The following is a 26,734-nucleotide window of genomic DNA, read 5'->3' as shown; positions in this document are numbered from 1 at the left end:
TGAGGCGTTATATGCACTCTTCCTCTCCTACATTTTCTAAAGAGCTCACAAAACACATTTTAATTTGGGTAATTTCTGCCACATTCAAAAAATACTCACTTTGCTAAAACGTAAGATTAGGTATCGTTGCAATAAGTATCCAGACACTATCCTGAGAAACAATAGTGCTTACTCGGCATTTGATTCTTTTTTTCTCTTTTTAACTATGCAAAAATACCTATTAGAAAATGACCTCTAGTCTCTTTCAAAGTTCTGTTACTTTTAAAAGTGTTAAATAATTTTAAATTGTTAAATAAGCAACACTTCCAATAAAAGAAAATATATGTTTTGCAGCATATATTGTAACTCAGATGAAATGTAGGTCTTGAAAAATGCTACTTTAAAAAAAAAACAGTTAAATATTGAAGTAAAGTTTGTGCCTTTTAGGGAATGAAAGTTTTCACAAATGAAAAACATTGTGAGTTAGATACAGATGAAATATCTTAAATTTGTAAACCAGAAAATTATTTTTATTTTCATGAGTATTGGCTTTCTATGTTACCATTTGTGAATGGTCAAAGCCCAGATGCAAAATTTTCAATATTATACCCATATCTGATAAGTTGCATTTGTTGGTATTTAACTGAAATTGAAAACGTATCAATAGATAATATAAATTATATTTTTGTTGTAGTTAAACTGCAATGTTTTAATGTATTTGAAGAAATATATTCTTTTAATCCAAGCATACTGAATATCATAAACATTAATGAATTTTTCCCAGTGCAATATAAATAAATGGCACAGAGCAAGTATTAATGTGAGCATCTACAAGCAAAAAATAAATTAATGCATTATACATAGAATATAAGCTTTAAATATTTTAAGTGCTTTTGATCGAAAATAAGCATATACTATCTTGTTAAAATAAATAAATGAATCTACTAGAATTAGCTCAGATGTATAATTTCTGTAAGAAGTATGCTATCTATAAAGTATAAAATGCCACCAATAAAACATTATAAGAACACATGTAATATATACTTTGCAATTACCAAGTGAACTATGTTAACTTTATTTAAATCTTTAATGAAATTTATAATTTGGCATAAGCATACTTGTTAAAGATAGTATCACAAAGTGCTACTCATTCAAAAATAATTTCACGGTTCCAGCTCTTTGCAATTAATTACAAAAGCAATTATATGCAAGGACAGGGTAACATATGCTATCTGAAAGCAAAGCATTTGGTACTCACAGATACAGATGGGTATGTTTGCAGACCATTGGTTATTCTCTTGACAAACAATGGATTTCTCTCCAATTAATTCAAACCCAAACTGGCATTCGAACCTTAAAACATCACGATTAGAAAATCCATCGCCTTCTCTAATTCCATATAAGGGTGTACCAGGATCACCACAACTTTCTTTTTCAATTTCTGCAAAAATAGAAGATACAAGTCACCTTCCAGGGGTTTGAGGCACATGCTATCCATATGACCAACATGGTAGATGTACACTCTCTATATCTGAGATATTTCAGAACCAAAAAGATGAATATGTTTTCCAACCTTATTTTTTTTTTCTTTGTGCTACTCTTACGACTATAATTTGATGACATGATCTTTAGAAAACAATAAATGTAGTTCTCTCATTTTGTAGATGGGGAATCTGGGGTGATCAAAACACATGCTAGTGATTGTGCCTAACAGAAAATTTCAATTTTTTGTCTGCGCTATACACACACACACACACACACACACATATACACATCTCTGTATTTTCCCAAAACCCCCAAAACGTTTCTTATTTTTGTTATTTGTACATGATACAGTAAATCCTTAGGTCATGACCAGGATATGAGGTACTGTTGCTGTCTCAATGTTCCTACAGCAATCAGTGAATACCTTTCTTGTAGGATCTGCCAGTCTCCCTGACACTTGCTGGTTGAATTATTTCCCCAACTACACCTGTCAAAAAAACTTCTTAGGGCGGGAATCAATTTTGCATTCCAAATCACCCAGATATGTTCCTCCAAAAATGTTTCTATATGAGTTAAATTGAAGAAGGTTGAAAAAATTCTCTTAAAAGCACATGAAAGCACTCTTTCAGCTGACGTTCAAAGAAACTCCAAATGTCTAGGATCTTCATTGTGAAGCTAAGAATGTCAATAGCAAATTATTGTGGTAGTTGTTTTCATTTTTAAGTCACATGAAATCACATTGATTGTCTTCAAATGATGGAAAAACAACTTAAAAGATAAAACTTTGAGATAAAGTTATGGCTTCTATCCTGATATTCCAGCAATCACACATTCCTGATTTTTCTATAATCTACCAGCACCAATTTGAATGGTCTCTCCAGTTGTTTTCCTATGTTTTTATAATTATACATAGGCATATATCATATGAAATATTATAAACATCTATATTTATGTAAATATTAAACTCCTCTCTAAAACTATGTATTATAATACATACATTACATATGCATTATAATTTTATTGTAGTATACTGTGACTGTTATTCTATAACTTGCTCTTTTTCTAACCAAACAATAATTTTGCATTTATTTTTGAACACCTGTGCATTTTTATCAGATGCCATAGATGGCTATAATGATTCCTTTAATACACTGGATTTGATATTTTATTTCTATCTATCCCAAGAAACTCAGATCAAGACCTGAGCTGAAACAGCCCTCGACCCACTATACCACCCAGAAGCCCCTAGACTTGCTGTTTTTAATGTCACTATCATTTACCTAGGTATTTTTATTTATTTATGATCTATTCATTTATTTAAAGCTTGGGGCTTGATAGATTTCTTCTGTCAAATAACTTGTAACTTTTTTTACATGCTGAGAAATTGTTACCATTATTTCCCTTAAAATATTTTTCCTTATGTACTTTCATCTCTCTAAAATTCATTTACATTGAATATTGGAATTTGGGGATTTAGCTTTCATGTTGCTCAATCTTTCAAATTCTTATTTTTGAAGTTCTCTATTCTGCATTCTTGAAGAAATATATATATATATGTTAATGTATGTATACATATTCTGATTTACTAATTCACTGTGCATGCTTATCTAATCCCAAATCAACCTAATACTGAAAAATCATGTCATTTTTTTGAATATTTAATGATTATTATTACTTTTTATTGTTTCGTAACCTCCTACTATTCTTTCATGAATGCAATTTCTCCCTTTATTTCTGAGGATATCTAATATACTTATTTAAAATAATTTTCTTAGTCCTCTTTCAACCGTTTCCTTGGGTATAAGCAGAAGAGTATGAAGAGAGCAGAATGAAAGTTCTAAAGCAGATTGTTTAAAGAGAATGTGGTAAATCATAATTGTTGTTGATCCTGTGATGAAGGCGTGGGAGGAGGTACTTGAGGAAAGAACAAGACTGCTGGTTTTGAGCAAGCTGTCAAATAACTGTTCTTATCTGATTGCTTTGCTGCAACTCTGCAGGTCCGGCACTCCCCATCTTCACCTTTACCATCTGCCACCTTCAGGCTTATTTCTTCTAATGTCAGAACCACCTTGTAGTTCTGGGTGTAAAACTTTTCCCTATGTTGAGCAGTGGTGCAGTTCACTTTTGTGGTCTTCATTTTGAGTTGGGGAGCCCTCCCTCTTGATAAGTGCACTGGACTCTCATTCCGTATCTGGGTATTTGGCTCTGTAGCTGAAATATTTTCCTCTGAGGTCATCACTGCAGTTTCTCAGAACTGCCCACAGACTCCTTCCTGGAGGCTTCTAGCCCCAAAGCCTGGTGTCTTCCTGTGCAGAAGCCATAGCAAGAGCCTCCCATGATGACACTGGCTTATGAAATTCTCCGCTTACCTCTATATTCTGTATATATTTTTACACATTTATTTATATACATTTTTGTTAGGGATACCCTATAGCCTCATAACAACTGACATTTCCTCTTTCTATTCTTAAGCATCAGTGAATTTTTAAAATATGTTTTCTAAAATCTTTGGGATAGAAGTGAGAGTAAGCGCTTACTCTAGTGTTTTGAAACCAACCATATGTTTTTTTTCTTTGTTCCTTGATTTGTGAAAATCAAAGATATATTTTCTTTTTTATTATTATTTAAATTCAGTTAGTCAACACAAAGTAATCATTAGTTTTGGATGTAGTGTTCAGCAATTCATCAGTTACGTACAACACCCAGTGTTCATCACATCTTGTGCTCTCCTTAATGCCCATCACCCAGTTCTGCATCCCCCACCCGCCTTCCGTTTAGCAATCCTCAGTTTGTTTCCCATATTTTCAGATCATAATGCTTTGAAACTGGAGCTCAATCATAAGAGGAAATTTGGAAGGAAATAAAACACTTGGAGGTTAAAGAGTATCCTGCTAAAAAATCAATGGGTCAACCAGAAAATTGAAGAAGAATTAAAAAAAAAATTCATGGGAACTAATGAGAATGAAAACACAACTCTTCATAACCTTTGCAATACAGCAAAGGTGGTCCTAAGAGGGAAGTACGTTGCAATATATGCCTTTCTCAAGAAATAAAGAAGGTCTCAAATACACAAGCTAACCTTACACCTAAAGGAACTGGAGAAAGAACTGCAAATAAAGCCTAAGCCAAGCAGGAGAAGAGAAATAATAACTGGAGCAGAAATCAATGAAATAGTAACCAGAATAACAGTAGAACAGATCAATGAATCTAGAAGCTGGTTTGCTGAAAGAATTAATAAGATTGATAAACCCATAGCCAGACTTATCAAAAAGAAAAGAGAAAGGACCCAAATTAATAAAATCATGAATGAAAGAGGAGAGATCATGACCAACCCCAAAGAAATACAACCAACTTTAAGAACATATTATGAGCGACTATATGCCAACATATTAGGCAATTTGGAAGAAATGGACGGACTCCTAGAGATATATAAGCTATCAAAACTGAAACAGTAAGAAATAGAAGATCTGAACAGACCTATAAACTGCAAGGAAATTGAAGCAGTAATCAAAAGCCTCCCCCAAAACAAGAATCCAGGGCCAGATGGCTTCCCAGGGGAATTCTACCAAACATTTAAAGAAGAACTAACACCTATTCTTCTGAAACAGTTTCAAAAAATAGAAATGGAGAGAAAACTTCCAAACTCATTCTATGAGGCCAGCGTTACCTTGATCCCAAAACCTGACAAAGACCACACCAAAAGGAATTATAGAGCAATAATGCTGATAAAAATGGATGCTAAAATACTCACCAAGATACTAGACAAAAGGATCCAACAGTACATTAAAAAGATTACTCACCACATGGGATTTATTCCTGGACTACAAGGGTGGTTCAACATTTGCAAATCAATCAATGTGACACATCACATTAATAAAAGAAAGGACAAGAATCATATGATCCTCTTGATGCAGAAAAAGCATTTGACAAAACATAGCATCCTTTCTTGATTAAAACTTTACACGTATAGGAATATAGGGAACATACCTCAATATCATAAAAGTCATCTATCAAAGATATATTTTCAACAAAGATGTAATTTTGTAGCCACAGTACTCTCATACTGAAAAATATGCAATAAGTACAATAAATACATACCTATTATATATCAGTGTCTTTGAAATTTTTTTTGTACCCAAGAGGTGAAACTAATATCTGAACAAATAGTTAATATGCAACAGATGACTATTACAGTAGAAACAGTTACAAACAATAACTAAAAATAGTGGCTATCATTTTTTGAGCATGAAAACTGTACTGGCACTGTGGAAATCTTTTTTCAACATTAATTATATAATTTAATCCTCGTAACAACTCTGTGATGGAATTAATTGTCATCTTTACAGATGAGAAAGCTGAGAATCAGAAAATGTAAGTATGGTGCTCGCTTCGTCAGCACATATACTAAAATTGGAACTATACAGAGAAGATTAGCATGGCCTTGGTGCAAGGATGACATGCAAATTCATGAAGAGTTCCATTAAAAAAAAAAAAAGATAAGCATAGCTATAGACTGAATAATTACCCTCCTCCACCCCCCCATTAATATGTTGAAACCTAATCCCCCATGTGATGGTGTTTTGAAGTAGAGTTTTGGGGAGGTGATTAGGTCATGAGGTTAGAAGCCTCATTATTTATAAGGGATTAGTGCCCTTATAAAAGAGGACTTTAAAAAGCTCCTTTGCCTCTTTTGCTGCGTGAGGACACAGAGAGAAGACAGTCATCTATGGATGAGGAAATGAGCCTTGATCTTGGACTTTCTAGTCTTCAAATATCTAGAGATATTTGTTATTATTCATCTAGTTTAGGGTATTTTTGTTGTAACAGCCCAAAGACACTAACTCAGATAATTTCACAAAACTTGTGTATAGCAGAGTCTATGTGCAAAACAAAGTCTGTTTTTCCTCTCTTTTTAGTAGGCTCCACAACCAGTGTGGAACTCACAACCCTGAAACCAAGAGCTGAACTGAGGTCAAGAGTCGGATACTTAACCAATCAAGCCATCCTGGTGCCCCACAAAGTCTAAATCAGTAAGTTATACTGGAGAAATTTTCATTCTTTAATTTCCCATTTATGAAATATTTGTTTTGTTTCTAATATGTATCAAAATGATACTAAGTATTAGGGATATAAAGATAAATAAGTTGTATCCTCTGCTCTTAAATGAGGGCACAAAGGAGGAATAGCTAAGCCCTCTTGGAGTTGGAGGTTGGCAAATAGGTAAAGGTGATCCTTGCGCTTTGAGTCATTTCATTGAGTGGATTGGAGAAGAGGAAAGAAGGGAAGGTATTTAGGTGGAAGATGAGCAGTAGCAGTAAAGATATGTAGTCTTTTTGCTTCTCTTTCCTTCTATAGGTGGTGACTTGGTTGGAAGCTGAGTCTATCAGGGTTACTTTAACAGAATACCATAGGCTGGGTTTATGAACAACAGAAATTTGTTTCTCCGGGTTGTAAGAGCTGGGAGGTCCAAGATCAAGTGTCTAGAGATTTGGTGTCTGGTGACATCCTATTTCCTCGTTCGCAGACAGCCTTTTATTGCTGTGATGGGGTCCAGGACAGGCCCTACCAGAGTGTGCCACTTTGATGTGTGGATTGTTTTGAGTTTAAGTCAATCAAGGCCCAAGGGACTCAGGAGTAGCTTTTTGCCTCCCTTTTAACTGCCTGAAAGCATTAGTTAGAGGGCCTGGCCTGGTAGACAGCTATCACCGAAAATAACTACAAAGAGTATGAGCTAGGTGTGGTAAGCCGGAAGGAATTCAGCAAGGCCTGTTTGTTCAAATTCCTCTTTGTGTCCCATTGTCTCTGCACAGCATGGCAAATATTTGTTTAGAAACATTAGCTTTCCCCATCTTCCTGTAAATTGTCTTCCTCCCCTTTGGGATCCCAGATCCTTCCCTCTTTCTCCTTAGCTCAGGATGGTATATAAACCTCAATTGCTTGTCTATTAAGGAGACTAATATCATGGGGGTTCTTATAAATATGAAATTAACATTTTCTCCTGTTAATCTGTCTTATGTCAACTTAATTATTAGACCAGCCAAAGAACCTAGAAGGGAAAAGTTTTCTTCTCCACTAGCTGCATCCTCACATGGTAGAATGGGTGAGGGAGCTCTCTGGTGCACTAATCCCATTCACTGGGATTCCACTCTGATAACCTAATCATCTCCCAAAGGCTCCATCTCCAAGTCCATCACACTGGCCATTAGATTTCAACATACGAATTTCCGGGGGCACAAATATTCAGCCTACAGCAAAGGCAGTGAATGTAGCACTAAGCATTGAAGGGTGGTGAGGTCAAGTAGTTGATGTGGCTGGGGGCCAAACAAGTAAAGGTAAGGCCAAGAAGGCAGCCAGTAAGTTTGGGAGATTGAGTATATATGAGGGGATAGTGAAAAGCATAAATTTGAGGATAAAGGTAACCAGAACTTTTATTATCAAAAAGGAGATGAAGAAAAAGGGAAGATTTCAAAGAATCCTGAGGGGAAATTGGAGTGGAGGAGTTGTGTGAATTTGCATTTAAAATATGGATATACACAGGTTAGATAGAGATGAAAATGTGTGTAGATAGATAGATATAGATAAAACTTTATATATATATAGATAAAACTATATATATGTCTATATATATAGATATAGATATATACATAGAGGGAGAGAGAGAGAAAACTCTGCATGTAGAATGGCAATTTAAAAAATGTAGAATTAATAAAAATAGAAGATCAATATTTGGTAGCCATGTTAATGATTTTGGATTCTGGGTGAATGTTCGATAAAAAAACAAGATAATAGTATAGTCTTGGGTTACCTCTCTTTGAAGCATGTATCAGTCACAAAGGTGAAAATGGTGATGTTACCATGGAAAAACCAGAAGACACAAATTTTACTAGGTGATCACAGTTCACATAAACAGTGTGGGAAATGTGGAAATTGTTTACCTCCTGATGTGACGCACTAAGACGCAGAATCATTTCTGTGGTATTCCTGTTAAGAATGCATGGGCTAAGTCTGGATAGGAGGAAAGACTGCCTGGACTCAGATTGAAGGACATGTTATTTATAACAAAAAGACATGACAAATAAATGCAATAGTTTGTGGGTTGACTCCTGAACAAGGAAGGGAAAAGAGACATTTTTTGGATCATTAGCGAGATTTGAATGGCATCCATGAATTATTTGATAGTGTTGTATCAAGGTTAACTTTCTAACCTGGTTGGTTATTTTGTGATTTTGTGGGACAGAGTCTCTGTTTTTATAAAACTCAAAGTATTTGGGAGTGATGAGGCATTATGTTTGCATCTTGCCTTCAAATGGTTCTGTGGTGGTTTTAAAACATGTCTGCAAATTCTTTGATGCTCCTCCTATCCAAAGGTGCAAGCAAATTCTCCTCTCTTTGATTATTGGACAGCATTAATGACTAGCTTCTAACAAATGGAATATGGCAGAATGGACATGGCCACTTCTCACAGCAGCTATCCTAACACTACCAGCTGCCTCAAGCCCATATATGTTTGGGGGCATGGAACAACCATCAACACACTCTACTTTAGCTTGTTCATTGCAGCAAAAACTAGAGAAGCTCCAGTACCAAGATTTGATCCAATAGGATTGCCAAAAGCTTAATTTTCCCAACAGCTCCCTTAAGGGTTTTCAGTGCCACCTGGAATTGTGGAGTACTTAACGCCTGAGGGATAAACTTTGACCAACAAGAGGCAGGAAATGGGAAGGAGACCAGTGGATTCATTGCTTACCTCCCTCTCCCCAGAAAGATGGCACCAAAACACAACTGGCCCACATGACCAAACACAGAGCTGTGTTTCTTGTGAGGCTGTGACAAACTCAGTAACAGCCAATAGTATATCACCCCATATTTGATTCCTCCATTTCCCTGTTATATCTTTTTCATCCCTCATCTTTGCTGTTTTGGAATTGCACTCCCTTTCTTCCCCCATAAAGTATTAATCCATAAGCTATGCCTAAGCCTCTGTTTTCTAGGGATAAAAAGCTAGGACCTGTGACTTATCACTGGCAACCAGTGAATGGACAAGGTAAGGGACTGGGCTATCTAATGGTTGTATAAACACAGATGTGGTTTCCAGGAAGATAGGATATTAGCTCCAATTATTGAGTGACTATTATTTGACAAGAGGGTTGCTAAATACTGTAACTGTTTTAAGTCATGCATTTCTATGAAACACTGAGAAAAAGGCATATTACTCCAGCTTAACAGATGAAAAAACAAGGTTCTGAGAGGTTGACCAAGCTCATATACACAGAAAGAGCTTAAATGAGATTCAACATCTATATGACTCCAGTAAGCACACTCTTTTCCACTCTTCCAAGCTGCTTGAGAGAAAGGATGCAGAGGATAATGTGGGCCAGATACTGAAAAATTGGGGAAAATAGATGAATTAACTTGACTCCCATATTGGGAACGATAGCAACATTTTATTTTTAAAAGAAATTATGTCTCGGGGCGCCTGGGTGGCTCAGTGGGTTGAGCCGCTGCCTTCGGCTCAGGTCATGATCTCAGAGTCCTGGGATCGAGCCCCGCATTGGGCTCTCTGCTCTCTAGGGGAGCCTGCTTCCTCCTCTCTCTCTGCCTGCCTCTCTGCCTGCTTGTGATCTCTCTGTCAAATAAATAAATAAAATCTTTAAAAAAAAAAAAAGAAATTATGTCTCCAATGCTTTAACACACTAATCCCACCTCTGCATGGCACCAGAGTAATTTTAAAAATTATTCAGATCCTTTCCAGTGGAAGGTCCTCATAATCTAAATCTTTCCTGTCTCTCCAGTCTTGTCTTCCATCATTTTCCTACAAGCAACCTAAATGTCATGCCTATTGAGACACCTACTGTTCCCTTTCACACCCACGTGACGTAGGAATGCCATCTTCTCTGACTAGAAATAAGGCATTCTTCTAGTATGCAAAACCTGGGGAAATTCCTGTGTATTTCTCAAGGTCAGGTTATACGTTTTCCATAAGTACTGCCTTGAGCTTAAAAACACAGTTAGTTTTTCCTTTCTTTGGGCTTCTATGGCATACTTATATTGACCTGTATATTTTGCTATAATTTATTTACTTATCTATCTCCTCCCGCAAGCTTTTAGTGATCTTTGTATTTCAGGTATCTATACACATGAGGGTAACAATAAATTATATATCATGTATATTCCAGGCAAAGTTCTATTTTTTAAATATTTTATTTATTTATCTGAGAGAAAGAGAGTAGGAGTGCGGGCAAGGCAGAATGAGAGGGAGAAGCAGACTCCCTGCTGGGTGTAGAGTCCTCTACCAGCTGGATCCCAGGACCCAGATCATGACCTGAGTTGAAGTCAGAGGCTTAACTGACTGACCCACTCAGGTGCCCCAATGCCAAGCAGTGTTCTAATTACTTGCTACATTTAGTCCTGATATACCCCTATGAAGATTCAAAGGGGTAAGTAGTTTGACTGAAGGCATACACATTTTATGTGGCAGAGCTTGGATTTGAACCCAGTTAGTTGTTATGGAATATGTGTTCTTCAGACTATATCCTCTCTCAGCATAATTTTCAAAGAATAGTTGTGGAATATGTAAAGAATGAAGAAAGGCAATGAGGAGCATACAAAAACATGTGGTTCTATTAGTAAACAATATATGCAATCACAAATTCCTACAGCTATGTAGAACTAAATATATAGAAAACCATGGAATGACATGTTCCTGTTAAGTCTTTTGGATAATTTAAATTCTATAGTTGTCTTATAATGGTAGAAGATGAGTGCTGAATATTTTCTAATTACCTCTCAAGAACCATTCACCATCTTTTTATTCTTGCTTTTTACCACTGGGTGTAGGAGTAGGAGTTGACCCACATGGACGCATAATAGAGAGGCTCTTGTGCTACCCAACCTTCTCTGTGTGCAATGGGTAGTCAAGAAACAAGTGGCACTAGCAGGAGATAGGATGAGGAGATTGAGAAGAGAGTTTCAGAGGGCATTTTTCTCCCAACTCCTCTGCCTAATTACCATGGAATGGCTGTAACCCTTGACTGAAAGCCAAGCTTATGTCAAGGTACCCTTTTCATATAGCTGTCCTCTGAGAGCTGTGGTTATCATTCCTGAAGATGATCATAGCTCCCTGTTATAGTGACAACAGCCAGAGACACTGTATAACATCTTCTAAATTTACTTAATTTCTGTCAACATATTTACACAGACTTAATGTGAAAGTGCCATTTGTTTCCTGCAGTATTTCTGACCGATACAGTGTAGCTTACCACTGAATGCTTAATGCAACACAGAAAGAATTGTTAGCATCCCACTTATAGGTGATTTCATTATCTTATAGTATTTTGTCTCCTAGAATACAAAATGGAGTTGGGGTTTCTTAACAAATGTTGCCTCCATTGGAGTCATAAATACTGTGTATCATTTACAACTCAAATTGGAAGGAGCAGTGAACATTCATTTGCAGTCAGAGGTTGGCATTCACAGAGTAGCACCTGGTTCTGCTCTTTCTCTTCCCTGCTGCGGAGGCAAAGAAATCAGAGGCTGGGGAAGAGGTGCTAAAGTAAATGAAGATGGGAGGTCAGAGGAAATAGAAGCAGAGCACTATGGAAAGCTCTTTTGCAATGAGTTGAGAACAAAATTGGAAATGTAGGTTTAAATGGCAGTGGCTGAAATTTGTAACAGGACTCTTTCAAGACCTTTTCTATAGTGACCAAGTAACTTTGATCCTTGATGCCTAAAGTAATAAACTCTAATTTTAAATTCAATCAGATTTCCAGCCAAAGACTAACATCTGGCCTCAAAGTGACATAGAAATTCTCATTGATCAATCTCTGACTTGACAACAGTTGACACTGTAATTCAAATACTTCACAGAGAAACTGTGTAGGTTAAAAGAAAGTGATCTGTAAAACTTGCAGTTTTGCTGATTCTTAATGTTAAGAAGCCTCTTGGGAATCTCATTACCTTAGCAACGGGTTTACAAAGGTTGTGAAATACGGAATCATGCAGCTAGAAAAGACCTTGTGAGTTAAATTCGGTCTCACCTTCAAGCATCTCGGACAAATGAGACTATAGTCAACTTCGAAAGATTTTTGAGAATACAATCTATAACTTCCCAGGCAAAGTAATAAAAGATGTATTTGAATAACAGATGTGTACTTTACAGTCATGATGGAAGCCCTGACTTTTTTTTTTTTTAAAGATTTTTATTTATTTATTTGTCAGAAAGAGAGAGAGAGCACAGGCAGACAGAGTGGCAGGCAGAGGCAGAGGGAGAAGCAGGCTCCCCACAGAACAAGGAGCCCGATGTGGGACTCGATCCCAGGATGCTGGGATCATGACCTGAGCCAAAGGCAGCTGCTCAACCAACTGAGCCACCCAGGCGTCCCGAAAGCCCTGACATTTAAAAAACTTCAGATTAGATAAAACCATTTAATAAAAAATAAATATGCAAACTTCAGAATGCTGTAAATATACCCTGAGACAAAGTTTACCTTTTCCAACAGAGCTAGTGTAAAAGAATATCTGTAGCCCATAGTTAAATCATACACTCTTTTGATATATAGCAAATAGAAGAATTTTAAAAAATTACTCAATTCTTAATCATATGTGACCTTAAGAAGTTATTGAATGCTTTAACACATTTCATAGAATTAAGAGCTCTTTATTGGTGATAAAAACAATGTGCTTTTCTTTGCTTCTAAATATGATTTTTTTTTGACATATCATTAATTTGGAGCTGTTTTTATGGTTGCATTGACATATTTATGACAAAACTATATTCCATCATCTCAGTCCCATGTTTCCTTTTTTTTTTTTTTTAAATTTTATTTATTTATTTGACAGACAGAGAGATCACAAGTAGGCAGAGAGCAGGCGGGGGGGTGGGGGAAGCAGGCTCCCTGCGGAGCAGAGAGCCCAATGCAGGGCTCCATCCCAGGATCATGGGATCATGACCTGAGCCGAAGGCAGAGCCTTTAACCCACTGAGCCACTCAGGCACCCCAGTCCCATGTTTCTAATTTAGAGGATACCAAGGAACTACAGTTAACATATGTGTAAACAAACAAGGAGTTTGCCAACCTTCGTAGGTGTCATGTCTGAAGGTGTCTCCTCAAAATTCAAAGATGAGTATTAGAAGATGGAACCTTTGGGGGTGATCATGTCAAGAGGGCTGAGACCTTAGGAATGAGATTAGTACTCTTATGAAAGAAGCTTCAGAAAAATACCTTGTCCCAGTGAGGACAGAGAGAAAAGGTGACAGCTATGACCTAAGGAGAAAACTCAACAAAAGGTCCCCATGCTAAAAACAAGCAAACAAACAGAAATAACACACACACACAAAATAAAACAAAAACAAACGTCTGGTACCTTGGTCTTGGACTTTCAGTCTTCAGAACTGTGAGAAACAAATTTCTTTTGTTTACAAACTACCTAGTGTGGTATTTTGTTGTAGCAGGGCAAAGGGACTAAGACAGTAAGGAAGGGGATCTATGAACTTGGGTTGTGTGGCATTTTCTTCCAACCCAGTGATTATCAGACTTTCTTCTGACAATGGGCTTCCTGGGGTTTTATGAAAAACATGGCCCAATGGAATGAGGTTATTTTTAGAGAAAAGACTAAGTATTCTCTGATTTAATTAAAAAGAAATAATATATGAAAGTAGGTATTTAAGTATTAACATATTTAGCAATATTAACATATTTCACAATAGTTCAAAATATTCCACAATGTAGTGATTCCAAAACTGAGAACCAATGTTAACTAAATAGTTCTTTGGTGTATAAATTTTATTGTCCAAACATTTTAATAGGGAAAGGTGAGAATCAATTAAATACACACATACACACAGATACACACACATACTTCTTGATATAGTCTCTTAGGTCAGAAAATCCAAAGTCTGGTCTTAACCAACTTCAAAGTATAACAAACTCATTTCAGTGCAATATTTGCTAAAGCATCCACTGTGTACCAAGAACTGTGCTAGGAACTATAGCCACAAAAGAGTGTGTGTCATAATCTTGGCCCTTAAAAAAACAGTCTGTAAGAGTCAGTCTGTCAAATAGATGTATTCAGTGTATATTTTTTAATTTCTTAGCACAGATTTTTTAAGAGAATGAAAACAAACTATGCTCTGGTTGACAGCTATGCCACAAACTGTAAATGTTTTAAAGCTCCAAGATGATTTGAGAAGTTAAGTGCATGCCCTATGTATTCTGATTTAAGCCTAAAGGTAAAATGTAAAGTGACAAGTGACTCCACTTCCCTGACTTGCCCTGAGGTAGTATTTTCTTTCTTTCTTTCTTTCTTTCTTTCTTTCTTTCTTTTTTTTTTTTTTAGGATTTTATTTATTTATTTGACAGATAAAGATCACAAGTAGGCAGAGAGAGAGAGAGAGAGAGGGGAGGAAGCGGGCTCCCTGCTGAGCAGAGAGCCCGATTCAGGGCTCGATCCCAGGACCCTGGGATCATGGCCGGAGCTGAAGGCAGAGGCTTTAACCCAGTGAGCCACGCAGGTGCCCCCTAAGGTAGGTAGTATTCTTAAAACCTGACCCATTCTTTATAGTCTTAATGTCCTTCAAAGGACTTCCTCAGCATTTGCTTTCCACCTGGGACTAGGTACAGTGTGTATGATAAAAGGGCAATGTGGCAGGCTGTTGGGATTAGGAAACCCAGGAATATGCTCAAGGTCATTCTCATTGTAGAAATTTCAGATCAGTTGATGCTGTCAAGTAGTAAACCATCTAACTATAGATAGATTCATTATAATTTTTTCAGGTACAGTGATATTCATTCACACATTCATTCATTCATCTATCCATTCAATCATCTCTTAGTATGTTCATTCAAGAAGAGTGTCTTGAAATTATACTTTCTCCTAAATTTTGGGATGTAGAGATGAATAAAACTTCATCTATTACTGCCCACCAAGAAACAAACAAACAAGTATGCGAATACATAAAAGTGTGATAAATAACGTTGTTTAATAATAATATAATGGAAGGCATGGGAAGAAAATTAACAATTCTGGTTAGGAGTGGAAAGATTCTAAAAACTGAAACACGGGGGGTGCCTGTCTGGCTCAGTCAGCACAGCCTACAACTCTTGATCTTGAGATTGTGAGTTTGAGCTCCACTTTGGGTATAGAGATTACTTAAAAATAAAATCTTTAAACAAAACAAAACAAAAAACTGAAACATAAACTAAGACTGGGCAGGTTTGCAAGGATGTGTGTGGTGGAGGGAGGTGTCGTAGTGTGTGTGGTAGTTTGTGACATTTCAGGCAAGGGGAAGAATTTGACCAAAGGATGATAGTCATCCTTTTGGAAAAATCCAAGCAGGTCCGTATGGCTGGGGTTACGGTACAAGGAAGAGTGAGGTAAGACATGAGGTTGGAAGCTACGGGGTAGCTCATGTGCACTAAGAAGCATCTCTGACTTTATTCTAAGTACAGACAAGTCTTTGGTAAAGTATCCTGATGATGCATACCCAACAAACACTTCACACATAGCAGTCATGCTCATCATCCATGAAATGAACTAAACATGATATAGAGTCAATTAAAGAGACACGACCCCACTCCTTTAGGAACTTAGAGTCTAATAATAGAACAGTTAAATGAAAGTATCAGGAAGCATTCTTTTTTATGAGAAGGAGTCAACACAGCATTGTTCACTTCAACCTCACTTAACCTGTCTATTCTTTAAATATTTTCCTTCAAAGTACCTTGAATGAAAGAACAAAGTGAAATATAGATTTTTGTCTAAATCTCTGTAGCTACCTGTTTAAAAGAGTTTGCAAGCAGGGGTAGATCAATATTTTTTGAACTATAATAGCAATCAAAGTAAATGGATTTTTCTTTTGCAAGAACCGTAACTGCTAGCAGCCTAACAGAAGCCATCAAAAACTTCTAAACATTATTTCTCTTACTATATCTACTGGATGGTGAAAAAACTTCTAATTATTTGGAGTTATATTTATAAAGCAAGTAAGAAGAATCAACCACTCTTATTTTTTACAAAAGACCAAATTAAGACAATCCAGAGTTCAAAAAAATGAGCAGAATAGGTCTTTTTTAAAAAATAACATGTTTTCTCCTAATCACCACAATTTCCACTCACCCAGAAGTGACCATTATCCCAACTTTTACAAAAACCAACTTAGTGTTTTTACTGGAAGAAGGTAAGGAGGAGAGTTTCTGGAATGCTGGCAATATTCACTTTCTTGCTCTGGGTGTTCATTTTGTCATAATCATGAGTTGTACATTCACATTATGTACCTTCATACATATTGCTATAATTTATTATTATTTTTTTTTAGTTCACCTTAAAGTAAGCAGTAATCTGATAGTAGTAACTATGACAAAACCTTTCTTTACAGAAAGGGAAAGACATTGCATGTTGCAACCCATTCCTGTCCTTTTCTTTCTCTTTTGAACACAGGAAGTGATAGCTCAAACTACCACAGTCATATTGCAACCATGAAGGGAAGGCCAAGAGACTTGCAAAGAAATTATCCCTGACTTGTTGAACTGCTAAACCAATATCTTCAATTGCCTGCCTCTGGACTTCCTGTTATGTGATAAAAATAAACCATCATTTTTTTTTTAAAGTAAGAGAAGGATGGGGGATGAGCTAGTGTGATATAATGAAGGTGCTTTTGATAATATGTCTAAATTTCTAAATATATCAGTTTTCTCACAAGAGTAAAACAAGAGTATTAATTATCGATTTATATGGTCATGATAAGGACTAAATTATAAGAAATGTAAGTAAAACACATAGCATAGTCCCTAACAGAGGATAGGTACAAAAACATTTTTTATTATTCAGAAACAATTATATTGAAGACTAGGGGCCTTCAATATCACTCATTCACACATAAAATGTCTTGCATGTTTCTGGGGTTTGTTGTTTAATTTAATTTTGTTTTTTGTTTTGGTATCCTTGATGTTGGTGACCATGGCTATCTGTATGACTGTATGTTGAAGATACTTAAATTTTATGTTGTATACTTCATATCAAGGATTTGGGCTAGATGAGACTTATTTTGTCCTATATTATGACAGAGAACAAGTCAAGCATTAAATGTAAATGCACTCCAAAAAAATAATGATGCTGATACAGTATTAGCTCTTTATGGAACTAAGTCCTAGAACTATCCACACAACTTCTTTCAATCTAAGAAATAGGTATCAAGCTCCCATATGCACTGAACTAGTCATTAGGAGAATCCTAAATGTACTGGACCAGGCATTTCCTGAAGGAGATAAACATAACATTTAATCAGGTATTTTGGAGCCCTGGTGATAAATATAGAAACAACAAGTACATGTAGTATTATTGGAACTGATTTCTTCATACAGTTTTGGTCTCTGAGACTACTAAAACAACTACTTTTCCATTATTTGTGTCTAACTTTCAGGCTCCAAGCTGTTTCTATTGTTTTCAGGAGAGATCATCTACATTTTAGTTTAAATTTGAATCATCATCTAACTTCTTGCAAGTTAGTTGCATTTTATTCTCAAATAGTAAGACGAATGGCTTTGCAATTTTAAAAGGATACTAAGTTGTATTTGGGATATACAGTAGCTCCCCATTAGCTATAGGGAAACATTCCAAGATCCCCAGTGGATGCCTAAAACTGCAGATAGTACTAAACCTTATATATACTATTTTTTCTATGCATACGTAATTATGACATATTTAATTAATAAATTTGGCACAGTAGATTAATAACAATAATAATAAAATAGAACAATTACACTGTAATAAAAGGTATGTGAATATGATCTCTCTCTCAAAAGATCTTATTGTATTGCCTTCACCCTTCTTGTGACAATGTGAGATGACATAGTGCCTACAGGATGAAATGATGTGAGGCATTATGACACAGCATGAGGCTAGAGTACCTTCTGACAATAGGTCAGAAGAAGAATCATCTGCTTCGGAACCAAGGATGACTGCAGATAACTCAAAGCTCAGAAAGCAAAATCACAGATAAGGAGGGATTAATTGTGATGTTTGAAGATGTGAGATTAGAAAAAATTCAGGTGTTTGGTTTATTCATTCAACATCATAGCATGTGCAAGACATGATATTTTGGGCTATAAAGGTTTAAAATGTTGAACAATGTATAGATTTTGTGTATGTGTAAGGACAGAAAATGATTAGTTACATAATATGAATACAAATAATTTTAACACAATGCAATATCTGAAAATGTGGTATTATTTATTCAAGGTGTTTTATTTTCTTTTGAAGATTTTATTTATTTATTGGAGAGAGAGAAACAAGGATGAGAGTGGGGGGGAGGGGCAGAGGGAGAAGCAGACTCTGCTGAGCAGGGAACCAGACATTCGGCTTAATTGCAGAACTCTGGGATCACGACCTGAGCTAAAGGCAGACGCATAAATGACTGAGCCACCCTGGCACCTCTTCAAGATGTTTTAGAAATATAGAGGAAGAAAAGCCAGAGGAAGAGATTCAAAAATTAGAATTTAGAAATTTGGAAGAAGGAAACAGTCTTCTATGTTTCCTATATAGAAAGAAGGAAAGTGTAGGGATGAACATAGAAGACTGTTTCAAAGAAGCTGAATTTTAAACAATTTTTTAAGGATTTTATTTATTTATTTGAGACAGAGAGATACAGAGAGAGAGAGAGAGAGCATGAGAAGGGGAGAGGCAGACTCCCTACTGAGCCAGGAGCCTTATGTGGAACTTGACCCCAGGATGCTGGGATCATGACCTGAGCTGAAGGCAGACTCTTAACCATCTGAGTCACCCCAGGACCCCAGAAGTTGAGTTTTATATGGTCCTTAACGAATGCAAAGGACTTTTATAGATGGAAATCAGAAAATACATTACAAAAGGACTGAGGGGCATAAACTTAAACAAGAAAAGGTTTTATAAGATATGAGTGGAAAAGCAAATTACAGCCAGAGTATGCATTTTCTTGTATCTGGTCAAAGCGGAATTGATTATATGAGAATGTAAAAGATTCTGTAAAGATTTTGGAGTCAAGTAACAGAGGTAAAACTAACCTGGAATCTATGAGAAGAACAGATTCAAGAAAGCAACCTGAAATTAGCTATTGGAATAATTCAAAAAAAAGCAAAATGAAAGATATTAGAATTGTAACCAAAACAGAGATGATAAATAATGGTAAAAGACAAATGATAAAACCTGCAACTTATTTGAAGTGGGAAGTACAGAAGGAAGACTAAAGTTGAAAATATATATATAAATTAAAAATAAATTTCCCAAAGTAACATAAGCTCCATGAATTAAGAGGGATTATGGAATAAAAGTGGGGCGAGATGGTCAAAATAATCTGTGATATGAATATACTCTAGAGAATGTTAAATTGATTTATGTAGCATTTTTTAATCCTTTAATGTATTCATTTCCACTGTGGAATTTTAAGTGAGGTATACAGTACATGATTATGGGTTTAAACTTTTATTATTTTTACTGATGGACCAAATATACATATGGAAAATGGCCATTCTACATATGACAACAGCTCTCACTCACATGAGAGGCCCAGGAAGCCAGACTACAACCTCTGTAGCAATCTCTTAAGAACAGTCAGATTGGGTTCATGACAGCCAATTTCCCTATCTTTTGTTCCCACTTCCAACTCAGGATCAATCAGAGGAAGCCAAATACAGTACCCAAACTAATCAGATAAGATGTTTTGCTTCTAGTTAGCCCACCTCCAGCCTCCCCATGAATAAATAATCTTTACTAGGGCATAATTGGAAATCCTCTTTCTTCCCTTCCTGCCTTCCCTCTTTCTTTTTTCACTGCAAAGATTTCCTACTCAACTGATTGCCTTTGAGTTTCTATGAAAGCAAGTGATGGTGGCTGATGCCCTTGCTATAGCAAGCTCTGAATAGTCTGTTTGTTCTCATTTCTATGGTTTTCATTCATTTATTTTCTAAACTCCAGTAAACAATTAAGTTTATATATACATACCAATACCACACAGGAAAATAAATGTGAAACATAATTCATAGAACAATGTATAACTCCATAATTGTACTGTGCCCCCTGATATTTTCTGTTCCATTCTATTCTTTTCATAAAAAAAAGGGGGGGGGAGTGGAACCCAACTCATTAAAATTATTTAATGGCCCTATTCAATATGACCTTTTTTAAAAAAAGATTTTATTTATTTATCAGAGAGAGAAAGAGAGTGAGCATAAGCAGGGGGAGAGACAGGCAGAGGGAGAAGCAGGATCCCCACTGAGCAAGGACCTTGATGAGGTACTTGATCCTGGGACCCCAGGATCATGACCTGAGTCAGAGGCAGATGCTTAACCAACTGAGCCACCCAAGCGTCCCTGACTTTTTTTTTTTTTGTTCCAAAGCAATTGCACACCGATTTTCTAAAGGTTATTTGCCCCTAGAGTCGTGTTCATGGAGCATCTCTTGGATCTTGTTTCTATAGATTACACGTAGTAAAGTGCGTATACATTTTGAGTAGGGATTACTGGAAGACTGGGGATGTGAATTGCAAATAAGGAAATCAGGATAAAGACAGTTTTTAATGACAACCATTTAATTCAAATTAAAGCATATCGATTTAGAAATTACAGCTCAAAGAAACAAAAAGAAAAATTACTGAAATCAAGAGTTTCATAACATTCCAGTCTTTTTTTCCTAAACCTTCTTTAACATTTAACCTGACTCTTAGATTTTTTTTTTCTTGTCCTATTACCTACTATTAAAGCAGTAGTATGCATTGGGCAGAGCAAACTTAATAAAGTAGAAGCCCTGTCTACCAGAAACTGAAGGGGCAGTGTAAAGATAAGTACAAATAGAGGCTTAGTTCTCCCTGCTGAAAATAGAAGACTCCCTCTCACCTCCCTTTATCTTAAAGTTTTCACTTTAGAAAACTTGTAATCATCAATTCTTTCTTTCTTTCTCAAGTGTATATAAATATTTTCAGACTCAAAACTTATAAAAGTTTTCCCAAACATCTGTAAACCATCTCTTTGGAATATAATCATCAGGAAGACGACACTCCTAGCTTCCTTTCTGTAGAAAGGGAGTATCCTAATTTCAATGGAGACCTCCCTCCAAGTTACAAAACTTATCTTTCTTATAAGAAATTTATGAGAAACTTATCTTTCCTATGGATAAAACCAGTTAGCTAACACAGATAGTCACCCCAACATCAGATCAATTCAGGATGAATTATTTGTGACAATAATGCTGTCTAGTCATCTTACCTGAGGGCTATTTGTCATTTATCTTTAGAACATGGATGTAACAGGTTGTATCTGCTTGACTATATAAAAGGTTAAAAATGTTTTTCTGCCTTTGCAATCTCTTTGGTGGATTGCTTATGATGCATATCATGTCCTTGTTTAATGCTTACTTAATCATAAAACAGATTTCTTTATCTGTTGCTTTTGTAAATAGGTTTTCTGGGTTAGGAAGATATTCCTTTTTTATTTTTATTTCCCCAAACAACAGCCATATACAGAAATTATAAACATTTTTTCTTAGTAGAAAGGATTTCTATTTTTGAGAGCTTTTGTTTCACTTTTATATTAAAGTTTGGAGTTGAAAGAATTAGGTATGGAGAAATATAAGAAAAGTCTGAGAAAAGTACAGTGGGCTAATCACAAAGGATATAGAGCCTAAAAATCCCTTATATCATGAGTATTTCTATATTACAACATTTAAAAATTTATTATTTCTTGTTTGGAGTGGCTAAAGTTCTTTATGCTATGACGTATACTGGACAAGCCATCAGTTTCCTTCTAACCTTACAATTCTACTTTTTCATAATCTATAAAGGAGAAGAAGGAGAAGGAGGTAGGGGAGAGGAAGGAAATCCATACAAACAGTTCCTTGATTTTTCCAAACGGCCTTTCAATCACCACATAATTGACTAAAAAACATATTTTTTAATTATAGAAGCTTAAATTATCCCTTCATTTAGAACTTAGATTCTCTTCTGAAATCAGCTTTTTACCTTCCCATAAACTAATCAAGAAAACATTTTTTAGCCCATTTACATAAATGACAAATAAATATTTAAAATTTTAAAATGAGGGGCGCCTGGGTGGCTCAGTGGGTTAAAGCCTCTGCCTTCTGCTCGGGTCATGATCCCAGGGTCCTGGGATTGAGCCCCACATCGGGCTCTCTGCTCCGCGGGGAGACTGCTTCCTCCTCTCTCTCTCTGCCTGCCTCTCTGCCTACTTGTGATCTCTGTTTGTCAAATAAATAAATAAAATCTTTTAAAAAAAATTTTTTTTTTTTTTTTAAGATTTATTTATTTGACAGAGAGAGATCACAAGCAGGCAGAGAGGCAGGCAGAGAGAGAGGAGGAAGCAGGCTCCCCGCTGAGCAGAGAGCCCAATGCGGGGCTCGATCCCAGGACCCTGAGATCATGACCTGAGCTGAAGGCAGCGGCTTAACCCACTGAGCCACCCAGGCGCCCCTAAAAAAAATTTTTAAATGATACAAACTTCACTTTTAGTTGGAAGTGTTCTTAAAAATCCAACATGATTTATACTTGACTTTTCAGGAATACATTGACAGTGTAATCAATGTACACTGCATAGGTATTATTCGCTTTATGAATTCTCATGTACATGTGGAAATTCAGTCATACATTAATACCAAGATAAATATGGACACCAACACTGACCCAAGTTTCTAATAACAGTGTTTCATACTTATTTTATAGGAGTATGTTAAAAATACATCTGGGATGTCTGGATGGCTCAGTCAGTTAAGCTTCTGACTCTTGGTTTCAGCTCCTATTATGATCTCATGAGTCATGGGATTGAACACTGCACTGAAGTCTACACTCAGTAGGGAGCTACTTGAAGATTTTCTCCTTCTGCTCCTCCCTCATTCATGTGCTCTCACTTTAAAATAAATAAATAGGGTGCCTGGGGGGTTCAGTCATTAAGCAGCTGCCTTCTGCTCAGATCATGATCTCAGGGTCCTGGGATCGAGGCCCATTTTGGACTCCCTGCTCAGCAGGAAGCCTCCTTCTCCCTCTTCTGCTCCCCTGCTTGTGTTCCCTCCCTCTCTGTCAAATAAACAAAATCTTTAAATCAATCAATCAATCAATCAATCTTAAAAATAAAATAAGACACGTCCAAAATGGAGTTGCTTGCACTAAGCCCTGAGAAGTATAGTTTCTGCTCTCCCAGAAATGGAATCTTAAACCAGTCAATCAGGAATTACCTGAACTGCACTAGTTAGGTAATGTGCTTGAGAAACCCCTAAGATCCCCTAAGGAAAGTGGCCTTTCTTAACCAATCCACTCTTTTGCCTAGTACAACTCCCTTATAGTTCCTGTTTTCTATTGCCTATAAATTCTTTCATTTTGTACAGCTTCTCTTTTTTTTTTTTAAAGATTTTATTTATTTATTTGACAGACAGAGATCACAAGTAGGCAGAGAGGCAGGCAAAGAGAGAGAAAGGAGGAAGCAGGCTCCCTGCTGAGCAGAGAGCCCGATGTGGGGCTCAATCCCAGGACCCTGGGATCATGACCTGAGCCGAAGGCAGAGGCTTTAACCCACTGAGCCACCCAGGCGCCCCATTTTGTACAGCTTCTTAAAGCTCCTTTTTATCTGCTAGATCAGATGTTACCCATTTCATGAATTGTTAAAACCAACACAGAGTTTAAAATTTATAGAGGAATGGATAAAGATTATATATATATAAAAACATAAATATATGTATTTATTTTTGTATGTTTTGATGTATATATGTATGTATTATGTACATATTTTTGTATATATGTATATATATACATTTTATTTTTACATATATTTATGTATATATGTATATGTAATAAATATATATTATATATATACACACCACACACATACACACATTATATTTATATATATATAATGGAATATATATATTAGAATGGAATATTGGAATATAGTATAATAGAATATTATTCAGTCATAAAAAATGAAATTTTGCCATTTACAACAACATGGATGGAACCACAGAGTATAATGCTAAGCAAAATAAGTCAGTCAGAGAAAGACAAATATAGGATTTCACTCATATGTGGAATTTAAGGAATAAAGTAAATGACTAAAGAAAAAAAAAAGAGAAAGAGGCAAACCAAGAAACAGATTCTTAACAACAGAGAACAAACTGGTGGTTACCAGAGGGATAGGTGAGTGGGGGGGGATCAGTGAAATGAGTAATGGGGATTAAAAAGTGCCCTTATCATGATGAGCACTGGGTAATGTACAGAATTGCTGAATCAGTATACTGAACACCTGAAACTAATATAACACTATATGTTAATTATACTGGTAAAAAAAAAAAAAAACTTTAAAAAATTTACTGGGTTGAGATTTGTTTTTTAACAGCATCACCATTCATAGTAGAATTTAATTGAATCTGATGTTTGAGTCTAATATGTATAAATATTTATAAAATATTTGCATGAGAGTTACTTAAGAACAGGACAAAAAAAATGTACGTAGAGTGGCAAGATTTTTTGTAGAATTTCATGCAAAAAAGAATTTTATAAATCATAGGGAATCTAGGGGTGCCTGGGTGGCTCAGTGGGTTAAGCCTCTGCCTTCGGCTCAGGTCATGGTCTCAGGGTCCTGGGATGGAGCCCCTCGTTGGCTCTCTGCTCAGCAGGGAGCCTGCTTTCCCCTCTCCTTCTGCCTGCCTCTCTGCCTCCTTGTGATCTCTCTCTCTGTGTCAAATAAAGAAAATAAAATTAGAAGAAAACATACTTGACTCTAAGCAGAACAGTTAATCTTTTGGGGGGCCCATTTTAGTATGCTCTTCCATTTTGCAGACTCTTTTCTGAGGCAAAAGGACTCTCATTTATTCTAATCATAATGAAATGGAAATTTCAAGACACCAAGCGTGTGGAAATTTTATGTATACCTTTTCACTTCATATTCAATGCAATGCCTAAAGAATGCTTCCATTTTACAGGCTTTACTCAAATGGAAAACTTTGCTGTTCATTCAGCCATCTTCTCTTGCATGTTCTTATTGGGGAGAAAAGTACCCACAGATTACAGCTGAGCTGCTGAACAGAAGTTCAGGGTTACAGCTTTGGCAAGCATAGAGGTGGCGGTAGGCAGTGCGATTTATATATCATCATCACTGTCATACATATATATCTATATATCTATATATAGTATGCATATATATTATTATGCATTTTGTCAATATTATATAAATGTAAATATAGTTATATTTACATATATATAGTTTTATATAAATAAAAATATATATAGTATATAATGATGTACTACCATATATCATAGTATTCTAGATGAATCCTAGTTAGGACATCATGTGTGTCTACTACATGACTCATGGTCTGTAAGTCTGTAGACTCGATATGCGAGAGGACAGAGATGAAAGAGAAAAATCATATGCAAAGGTCTGAGGGGATAGATAGGAGAGACAGTTACTGAGGAACTTTGAGTCCTAATCCTTTGTTGGCCTATGGGAGAGATTTGAGCTCAGATGAAGAAGTTGGGGTTAGAAGGTAAAATTTGTGACTCTGGGTACAAGTCAGTGATGTTATAGGCCTCAAATGAAAAACTGAGAAACAATTTGAAGAAAAGCCTGTACCACTCACATCCATTACCACTGATATCCTCAGGGTCTAAACTGTGAACTCAAGGTGACCAAGAATGAAAGGAAGCTTTGTCTGAAAGAGCAAGAGTCTAAGTGAAATGTTATTTTGATTTAAAAATAAAAATAAGAATGCCTTTTCAAGTTGGTAGGGGAAAACCAATTATAGTTCAATTTGGTAAATTTGGTCTAACCCAAAATTTAAATAATCACCTAGATAACTCAGTTACTTTCTATTAAACAGATTTCCTTACAGTTTAAGTACTTGATACATGTAAATTGTTATCCTTCTCCTGCTCTTCAGAATGGCTTTATAATGGCTGTGTAATGTGGTGGGTTAATGTGACATCAAAAAGACTGACAGGACAAGGGAGGTCAGTAACTGTCCGATGTCCTTTGATTTTTCTGTTGCTGCTGATGTAGGGTAGTTGGCTTAGTATCTTACTTGGACTGATGAACCTTCAGGTAAAATTACTCTGGTCTGGATTTTGAAGTAATTTGGGGATACAAGGGGTCTGGCCATTTGCTCTTAAGGTGTTTATGCTTTCCAGTGCTTTAATCTTGGATATCTGTTGTCTGTTAGGCTTGAAAGTGTTACACAACAAAATTCTTCACCAAGGCAGCAGATAGAAGTTACTGCATATCAACACATGTCCACACTGTATGGAA

General features: G+C 36.1%; 1 protein-coding gene across 2 annotated transcripts in view; it reads right to left on the bottom strand.

The window, feature by feature from the left end:
* The window catches only part of LOC111146567 (CUB and Sushi multiple domains 3), a 1,261,269-nt gene that overhangs the window by 453,385 nt on the left and 781,150 nt on the right, over positions 1 to 26,734 (bottom strand). For both annotated transcript variants that reach the window (XM_022502159.1, XM_022502160.1), the window contains one exon: positions 1,238 to 1,420. In XM_022502159.1, coding sequence (XP_022357867.1) covers positions 1,238 to 1,420 — 183 coding nt within the window. The remainder of the gene's footprint in view (positions 1 to 1,237; positions 1,421 to 26,734) is intronic.

This window comes from Enhydra lutris, unplaced genomic scaffold (assembly GCF_002288905.1).
Source record: "Enhydra lutris kenyoni isolate GAN:26980312 unplaced genomic scaffold, ASM228890v2 scaffoldscaffold14, whole genome shotgun sequence".
Taxonomy (NCBI): Eukaryota; Metazoa; Chordata; class Mammalia; order Carnivora; family Mustelidae; genus Enhydra; species Enhydra lutris.
Note: the sequence above shows the minus strand (reverse complement) of the source record. Positions and strands in the feature narration are given on the sequence as shown.